The sequence below is a fragment of the Tupaia chinensis genome, unplaced genomic scaffold (assembly GCF_000334495.1).
Source record: "Tupaia chinensis unplaced genomic scaffold, TupChi_1.0 Scaffold149501_1, whole genome shotgun sequence".
Lineage (NCBI taxonomy): Eukaryota > Metazoa > Chordata > Mammalia > Scandentia > Tupaiidae > Tupaia > Tupaia belangeri.
Window position 1 is genome coordinate 3,102,092 of NW_006209345.1, and position 9,522 is coordinate 3,111,613.

General features: G+C 58.3%; 1 protein-coding gene across 1 annotated transcript; it reads right to left on the reverse strand.

Annotated features, from left to right (window-relative positions):
* Positions 1–2,055: 2,055 nt before the first annotated feature.
* Positions 2,056–9,064, reverse strand: GRK2 (G protein-coupled receptor kinase 2; the record flags this gene model as incomplete). The annotated part of the gene is given in 20 exon segments (XM_027769428.1): positions 2,056–2,220; positions 2,300–2,413; positions 2,504–2,640; positions 2,781–2,851; positions 4,252–4,343; positions 4,542–4,637; positions 4,719–4,785; positions 5,346–5,446; positions 5,759–5,825; positions 6,024–6,131; positions 6,203–6,297; positions 6,594–6,724; positions 6,812–6,890; positions 6,979–7,078; positions 7,374–7,465; positions 7,696–7,747; positions 8,375–8,436; positions 8,570–8,644; positions 8,770–8,871; positions 9,009–9,064. Coding segments are annotated over 20 exon segments (1,862 nt in total), but the record flags the coding sequence as incomplete, so codon positions are not given.
* Between the last annotated feature and the right edge of the window lie 458 nt (positions 9,065–9,522).

The following is a 9,522-nucleotide window of genomic DNA, read 5'->3' on the forward strand; positions in this document are numbered from 1 at the left end:
CCATGTTCTTCCCATCTGGCCCTCTTCATCTCTCTTCTCCCACCACTGGCATTAGGATGTCCTTTCCCTGGACAGCAGCAATAGCCCCTAACCTGTGTCCCTGCCCCTAACTTTGGCTTCCCTTCCTAGAGTCACCAGTCATTTGTTGCAGAGCCAGCTCGTTTCAGTCCTGTTCAGAAACTTCAATGCTCCAGGGCTTAGTAAGGTTCAGGTTCCACGCCATTCATATCTTCATTCTGCAGCCCCCAATACACCCAGGCTGTGTGTTGTGTGCTGTGTGCTAGGCTATGCCTGCATTCAGGGCCTCCGAGGCATGGCTCTTCCCCTTGTGCTCAGCTAGCCTGAGCCAGTCATGAATGACTAGCCTGTTTCTGATTCAGAAAAGTCCTCCCAATCCCAACACTAGATGCCAGCTCAAAAGCCATTTCCTCTGACTCCAGCATTCACCCCAGAACATCTGGCACCAGCCTTGCCCAGAGGGTCCCTACATGGGGCAGGCAACCCCACATATATGCCCACTTGCCCAAAAGGGGCTAGAGTTGACCCGAAGCCTGATACTGGAGTACACCTTAGGCCTCAGGACCCCTACTGAATGGGGGCATACATTTGAGGACAGAGGAGCCAAGGGCCCAGAGGCTGCAGTGTGACCTGAGGGTGAGGTGCCTAGTTAGAGGGCCTCAGCATCTGAAGTACAGAGAGAGCTCAGTAAGGCTGTCTAAACGTGACACCAAGCACAGAACTGCTGGCACCTCCTCTGGGAAGCAGGCAGAAGACCATCTCTTCCCAGGATGCTGTAGTCACTAAGGGGGGAGGATGAGCATCCCCGTCCCATCCCATCAGAGCATGGCGCTGGGGTGGACCTAGTGCCAAGACCCTCTCCTCTTGGGGCCTCACCTTGCAGAGGCTAAAAACGGGTCACCAGGCACAAAGAGAGAATGAGACAGCCGAGGAATCAGGCACCATTTTTTATAAAAACGCATAGTCTCATTTTCCACTCTTTAAAATCACATTCAAAAATCGGCAAAGAAACGCCCCAGGGAGTGAGTAGACGGGAGGGAGAGCGCCAACCCAGCCCCACGGGGAGAGGGCGCAACACCACACACGGCAGCGCGACTGGCACGAGGGGGCATGCGGCGGGCGAGATGGCGCCCTTGATGGTGGCACTGACAGGACGTGGGCTGTGGGCCTGGACAGCCAGTGGGGTGGGGGGCACTGGCCAGTCTGGGACAGGGAAGGCTGGCCCAAGCCGGCCCTGCTCATGGCACTACCTACCCAGGCTGGCCCCTGTGGTCCTGGGCAGATGAGGCCTCATCCAGCCCATGGTCAAGGGGATCGTGGGGCCAGGGTAAGTAAGCCGCAGTGGCCCAATCGGCAGGTGCCTTTCTGTGGTCCCTGAGCCTGGACACTTGGGGTGGATAGAAGGGGAGCTGCAGGCGGCAGCAGCACCCACTGCCAAACCACCTTCCTGGCCAGCCCTCCACAGTGTCTCAGGGAGGTGGGGACAGAGGCAGCCAGTGACACAGGGGCTTTTCCTGAACAAGGGCACAGAAGCCCACGTACTTTCTTGCCCACTGCTGGAGAGCAGGACAGTGTGGGGCCTGTCTGTCCTTCTGTCTCAAGAGTGGTCATGATGGGAAAATTCAAGTAGTATCCCTGTGCTGGACTCGCCCTTGGGGTGGGGGATGCTGGGCCACCAGACCCCACCTGTGAGCACAGAGTACAGCCCACAAAGCCAGGTGGCACAACTCGGTGTGGCAACATCTCCTAGAGAAGGACAGGAGGGCCGTGGGGGCTGCTGTTCTCCTCCCACAGGAAGACACTGGGAGGGGTGGCCCCTGGGGGTCAAGGCAAAGGCGCTGGACAGTGGTTGGGTTGGTGGCAGCAGGAGCCAAGGCAAGCGGGCCCCTCCCTGGGGGCTGGGCCAGGCCGGGGCCACAGGAAATCACAATAATTACAAAATAAAACTTTTTCCGCTTTGCGGGAAAACAAATAATAAAAATTTGACAAAATAAATTAGAGGTTTATAAAAGGCGGGCAGGCGGGCGGGCGAGCAGCTCAGAGGCCGTTGGCACTGCTGCGCTGGATCAGCGGCACCTTGCTCAGCTCCACCACGGGTGAGCGTGGCTTGTTCTTCATCTTGGGTACCCGCTGCACCAGCTGCTGGGCCTCGCGGTAGGCATCGCGCAGCTCCTTCTTCCACTGCACCAGCTCAGGGTCACTCTGCACAGGCCCAAGTGGTCAGCAAGGCACTCAGCCTCAGCAGGCCGCCTGCCCCCCATCCATACCCAGCCCCACTCACGTCGCACTGCAGAACGAACTGTTTACCGCCCCGGATCTTAAGTAGGAGACATTTGCGCTCCTTGATCTGTGTCTCCTCCACTGACTGGATCTCCTCCATGGTCAACAGGCTCTGCTGCAGGGCCAGGGAGGGGCGGTGAGCATGAGGGGCCAGCCCAGTCAGCCACCCAGGCGCTGACTCCCGACCCCACCAGTCGCTCCTTACCGGGGCTTCGCCCTCACCCCGCCACTCGAGCCGGTTGGGGAACAGGTAGAAGTACCGCCGCTGCCACTGAGTCAGGAAGGGATTGCCCATCTTGGACATGTAGCCATGCATGATGCAGTCCTTGCCCAGGGCGTAGTCTGACCCAAGAGAGAGGCAGGTTCAGCCTGGCCCAGCCCCTCTCTGGCTGTGACCTCAGGCAAGGTCCTTACTCCAGGCCTGCTTCCCATTCCCAAGGCAGGCCATGGGCTTGGTGTCCGGGGCAACCAGTGACCCTCACCTTCCTCGTGGCCCAGCTGCTTGTTTTTGGCTTTCTTGCGGGCCTCCAGCCGGTCTGTCTCAGCATTGATGGTGTCAAAGACGGTCTCTGCCACCTCCTGCTGCCACCGCTCCGAGATGGTGAGGGGGAAGTTGCGGTAGAGCTCCTGATCACTGTCTAGTAGCTTCACCGGTGGGCAGGGCAGGGACACATGGAGAGTCAGGTGGAGCCAGGGCCCTTCAGCCATAGGGCCCCGGGGCAAGAACGGTCTGGACCAACCCCCCAACCCCTGCCCAGGAAAGTTTGGGAAGGGGTGTTGAGGCCCAGGACCAGGAGACCATGCAGGCTAGGCTTAGGACTCAGGTGTGGGAGTCCCGAGTACCTTGATTCCTTTCGTATCCTCCTCATCAAAGGAACCAATGTCGAAGGCATCAGCTGCATTCACCTCCCCTCTTGGGGGGATCAGCGGGGGTGGGTACTGCAGTAGAGCAGGGGTCATCATATATTAGCATGAGGAGCTGCTGCAGTGCCCTCCCTGGCCTCTGCCACAGTCTCTTACCTTTTGCAAGAAGACCATCTGCCAGTCCAGGGAGCGGAAGAAGGGGCTCTCCTTTACCTCCTGAGCTCTGTGGGGAGATGCCTGTCACCAGGGCTTGGCATCGCCCTAAATCAGGTTAATTCTGAACCAACCACTGTCAGGTGGCCTAGCTTAACTCCTGGTTCAGTCTCTCTTTGGCTCTGGGACCTTGGGCAGGTTCCTTAAAGCTGAGTCTGTTTTCTCATCTCTAAAGGGATGAGCAGCAGTTCCTATCCATAGGGTCAGTGTGAGCTTTAATACTGGCGTATCTTGCAGCACACACTCAGTAGTCAGTAAACATAGTAGTCATAAAAAGCTGCTATTGGCATCATCATCTTTGTTACAAGGGCTCCCCTGGATTTGAGTAGCCAGCAGGCTCTGGCATTTCCACATCCCGCTGCCCCTCCACCCCAAAACACTGGCCAGGGCTGGCAATGCCCCCACTTGGGAGCTCTTCAAAGGAGGCTGGGACCATGGAGGGCACTCCAATAACAAGACACAGCCATGGTCCTTGCGGGGAGGGACAGTCAGAGACCTGGGCAGGCTGGCCCAGAGGCCCAGGGCAGAGGCCTAGACAGGGCAGCATGCCTGAGGAACCATGCCACTCACCCACGGCCCAGGCAGCCCAGTCTCCGGTTGACATCCCGCTGAAGCAACCCCTCCAGCAGGGAGCGGAGTTCCGGGGAGAAGGAATCGGGCAGCTCCACGGCCTTCGGGGAGGAGAAATGGGACATTGGCAGGGAGTGAGGAAAAGGCTTTGACCGCATCTCAGTTGTGGGTGGGGAGGGGCCCCAGACACCAGCAGTGGGAGAGACAGGCTCAGCTTCCTAACTTGGCCACGTGTGCCCCGACAACACCAGGGAGGGACAGCAGGAGCCTACCGAGCCAGGAGTCTTGTCTGTCTCAGCATTGATGGTGTCAAAGACGGTCTCTGCCACCTCCTGCTGCCACCGCTCCGAGATGGTGAGGGGGAAGTTGCGGTAGAGCTCCTGATCACTGTCTAGTAGCTTCACCGGTGGGCAGGGCAGGGACACATGGAGAGTCAGGTGGAGCCAGGGCCCTTCAGCCATAGGGCCCCGGGGCAAGAACGGTCTGGACCAACCCCCCAACCCCTGCCCAGGAAAGTTTGGGAAGGGGTGTTGAGGCCCAGGACCAGGAGACCATGCAGGCTAGGCTTAGGACTCAGGTGTGGGAGTCCCGAGTACCTTGATTCCTTTCGTATCCTCCTCATCAAAGGAACCAATGTCGAAGGCATCAGCTGCATTCACCTCCCCTCTTGGGGGGATCAGCGGGGGTGGGTACTGCAGTAGAGCAGGGGTCATCATATATTAGCATGAGGAGCTGCTGCAGTGCCCTCCCTGGCCTCTGCCACAGTCTCTTACCTTTTGCAAGAAGACCATCTGCCAGTCCAGGGAGCGGAAGAAGGGGCTCTCCTTTACCTCCTGAGCTCTGTGGGGAGATGCCTGTCACCAGGGCTTGGCATCGCCCTAAATCAGGTTAATTCTGAACCAACCACTGTCAGGTGGCCTAGCTTAACTCCTGGTTCAGTCTCTCTTTGGCTCTGGGACCTTGGGCAGGTTCCTTAAAGCTGAGTCTGTTTTCTCATCTCTAAAGGGATGAGCAGCAGTTCCTATCCATAGGGTCAGTGTGAGCTTTAATACTGGCGTATCTTGCAGCACACACTCAGTAGTCAGTAAACATAGTAGTCATAAAAAGCTGCTATTGGCATCATCATCTTTGTTACAAGGGCTCCCCTGGATTTGAGTAGCCAGCAGGCTCTGGCATTTCCACATCCCGCTGCCCCTCCACCCCAAAACACTGGCCAGGGCTGGCAATGCCCCCACTTGGGAGCTCTTCAAAGGAGGCTGGGACCATGGAGGGCACTCCAATAACAAGACACAGCCATGGTCCTTGCGGGGAGGGACAGTCAGAGACCTGGGCAGGCTGGCCCAGAGGCCCAGGGCAGAGGCCTAGACAGGGCAGCATGCCTGAGGAACCATGCCACTCACCCACGGCCCAGGCAGCCCAGTCTCCGGTTGACATCCCGCTGAAGCAACCCCTCCAGCAGGGAGCGGAGTTCCGGGGAGAAGGAATCGGGCAGCTCCACGGCCTTCGGGGAGGAGAAATGGGACATTGGCAGGGAGTGAGGAAAAGGCTTTGACCGCATCTCAGTTGTGGGTGGGGAGGGGCCCCAGACACCAGCAGTGGGAGAGACAGGCTCAGCTTCCTAACTTGGCCACGTGTGCCCTGACAACACAAGGGAGGGACAGCAGGAGCCTACAGAGCCAGGAGTCTGTCTCACAGGGCCAGAGGGCATCAGCAGCCTGAGACCTCTGCTGCTTTGTGAGAGCCAGTCCACAACCTTGGCACCCAAGGAGACCCCCAGCCCCAATGTGGCCCTGCATGGAGATCTCTCACTCACCATTGTCAATGTCATGCGGTCGATCTCGTGCTTGTCTTTGGTCTTGTGCTGCCGGAAGGGGCTGTGTCTGGGAAAGAAAGGCCGAGGACCAGGATCAGGAATAGGGAAGTCGAGGCAGATGATGTGAACAGACCTTGTCCAGAGTCAGGGATGTTGTCGCCCTTAACACCCAAGCAGCTGAGGGTTCCCCTGGCCTGGCTTCCCACCTGCAGTGGGGCAGAGCTTCTCTTGGCCCCTCCCTTGCCCTCCTGGGACAGCCACTCACCCCCGCAGCAACTTGAAGAGCATGCAGCCCAGGGAGAACCAGTCGGCGCTGCTGTCGTAGGCCACGCCCTTCTGCAGGACCTCAGGCGCCATGTACCCGTGGGTGCCCCTGTGGGTAAGGAGGTGGTGAGTGGGAGTGTGAGAGGATACGGGGAGGGAGGTGGCAGCTGGAGCACTCACACGCTGGCATGGGGCTTCTTCTTGGAGAAGTCGCAGGCCAGGCCCAGGTCTGAGATCCGCACATGACCGTGCTCGTCCAGAAGGATGTTGGCTGGCTGTGGGGGAAGCCCAGTAAGCTGTCGCCCAGGTGGCTGAGGATGGGCCCCAGCCAGGCGAGATGGATTACAGGTGTCCACGGGCAGGGCCCTAGTTGGGTCTTCTCCTTCCCCCATCACACATGAATAGAGAAAAGTCGCTTGGGATGGAAGGAAGAGGGTTGAAAAGGGCTCAGGAGACAGAGTTGGCCTTGTCTGAGGAATTCCACTCCCCTGGGGCTGGTGGGCTATGTGTACTGAGGGGAGGAGGGGATGGCAGTGGGGGCCCAGCCTGAAGGGCAGCAACGGAGCCTCACCTTCAGGTCCCGGTAGACCACGAAGCGGTTGTGCATGTGCTCTAGGCCCAGGATGATCTCGGCTGCATAGAAGCGCATGTCGGCCTCGGAGAAGACCCCATGCTGGGACAGGTGGTAGTGCAAGTCCCCACCTAAGGAGGGCAGCCAGCAGGGTGGCGCTCAGCTTCCTACGCAGCCGCCAGTCCAAGGTCCACCCTAGGGCGAGGCCCCACACTCACCATTCATGAGATCCAAGATGAAGCTGAGCTTATCCGGCGTGTGGAATGCATACGACATGCAGACGATGAAGGGGCAGTCCTAGGAGGGGAGAGGCTGGTCAGAGGGTCTGCCCAAGGCCCCAGAGCCAAAGCTGCTCTGGTGGCCAGCCTGGACCCGCCTGACTCACCCCAGTGCTGACGAGGGAGAGCATGATGCGCTCATTCAGGGCCAAGGTCTCCCCCTGCTTCATCTTGATGCGCTTCTTGTCCAGACACTTCATGGCGTACCTAGAGTAGGGGTGGGGAATGGATGGCTGCCGACCTCTGAGGGCTCTCACAGTTAAGACTCAATACAGAACATGCATCAGTGACTTCAAGAGGACAGAAGATGGTGCTGGCAGGTCAGGGGTAAACGGTACAAATGAGACAGATGGTGGGGACAGCACGTGACCCTGTGCAGAGATCTGTCCATTCAAGCCCTCTAGGCCTGGAAAATTCAGTCCCTTGCAGCACTTCCCAGGGATGCCGGATGCCTCCAAGGCACCTAAGAGCCCTAGCTCTCCCTCACCCACAGCTTGCTCACATCTTGCCCGTGTCAGCTTTCCGGCACCCATACACCTCGCCGAAGCCGCCGCGCCCAATGATGCGATGCACACTGAAGTCGTTCATGGTCAGCTGCAGAGGTGGCAACAGCAGGGGTCACTGCAGGCAGCAGGGACTGGCCCTGCACCATGTCCTACAGCTCAGGACCCTTCCTGGGCAGCACGTGGCCTCCCTTCTACATGCCCACCTGCCTCCAGCCTCCCTGTGAGTGATTCTGGTTCCCAGCTCTGGCCAAGCCACCGGCCAACCCCCGGAGAGGAGCAGCAGGGAGCACAGCTCTCTGCCTACCCAGTCCCACTCACATGGATGTTGAGCTCCACATTCTTCCACTGGCAAAATCGTGTGAACTTATCACTGTAAGAGAAAATCCCAGGTTCAGGTGAGCCTTAGAAAGTGAGCGGAATGAGGCTAGCAGGAGCCTGCCCCATTCCACCCCACTATTATTCCCTGGAGCCATACTGGGTAGATCTGCGGAACACCCTGAGACCGAGTGTCCTGCTCGGCCTGTCCACCTGATGTGGCAGCTAGCTATGGGCTCCTGCTGAGATCAGGTAGGCTTAGAGAGCAGGTCTTCCTGTCCAGCCCAGATTTCTTGCTTACTCCATCCTGTTCTCATACCTCCTGAGACAGAGCTCACTACATGGCAGGGCAGCTGTAATCCTAAAAATACCCCGCTCCTCACATCAAGCTGAAATTTACCCAGGACTCCCATAATCCAGCAAATGAAGGTAGGATTTCTACAACCTTGATGTGTCTCAGATCAGATGGGCCCAACAAGGTTCTAGGCACCCATAGGAGGAAAAGATGCATGGGTGGTCCCTGGCTACCTGGAGAATCGCTTGGGACAGGCTGTGAGATGTCTGGTGCTGAGGGCAAGGAGCTGACATGACTGTGTGATCTCTCAGGAGTCCCCGAAGGAGCTGCCTCTGTCCTCACCATCCACACCCCTCCTCAGAGGGGCCTTCCTCTCCCTACACTTACCTCTCGATGAACTTCTGGAACACGTCCCCTCGGAGGTTCTGACAAATCTCTTCGATGTATGGCTAAGGGAGGAAGCTAGAAGTTGGTGACCGAGCCCTCAGGGCCCTGGCTGCCGGGGCCCTGCCTCCAGGCTCCTTGACTGGGGGCGGTCTCAGGAAGACCCTGGCTGGGTGAGGAACTACTCCCTGCACCCACCTGGAAGAGGTCTGGGGGCACCTGCTTCTTCACCAGGTGGCCTTGCACATGCTCAGTGGCACTCTTTGAGAACGGCTGAGAAAGAAAGAGGTGGCTGTGAATTCTCTCTGCAAGGTCCTTTCTTTCCCCTCTTACCCTGGGGTCATTCAGGGTCAGTGCTTGGGTCCAAGCCTGAGGATGAGCTGGCCAGAGATGCTCACATGTGAGCAGGCCAACAGCTCTTTCATGATGTAGAAGTCGAAGATTTCCCGGCTACGGGCTACCCGCTCCTCTTCTGTTTCCAGCTTCTCGTATTTCTTGATCTGGAAGACAAGATTCCCCTGGGTGATCTACTCACAGCAGGGCACAGGGCTACCATGGCCCGGCGCCTTGTAGATTTTAACGAAGCTGCGCCAGCCTCCTCCCCCTTCTCCAGGCAGGGCAGGGGCCTGCACCTCACCTCCTCATAGAATTCCACCAAGGGCTTGGCCTCCTCCAGGTGGTTCAGGCAGAAGTCTCAGAAGTCCCGGAAGAGCAGGTACCCGGAAAGCAACCATGCTGGGTCACACTGAGGTACACATCTTCTCATCCTCCTCGTAGGTCAAGGAGGTACAGGGGGGCTTCTACCCCAGGAAGAGGTAGGCAACAACCTGAAGACTCCTGGATTCCAGGTTGGGGTCCTTGGGTTCCTACTGCATTCTTAGAATCTGTTTCTTCAGATGGTGGCTGGAGAGTGACAGGCACCATGATGTGGCAGAGAAGTGGTGTTGGGAGCCCTGGGTTGGTGCCTGGATCCCCACCCTCTTCCTGAAGTCTGTGGTCCTGTACCTGCTCCTGGGGCAACACCGCCCATTAGAGGAGGCTGAGCGGGTATGAGATCATGTCTGGGGGCCCTCCGGATGCCTGGGCCGCCTGATTCCCCTAGCATGCAGCATGGGGGCGGGGAGGGCAAGGAGGCTGAGGGCGGGCCAGGC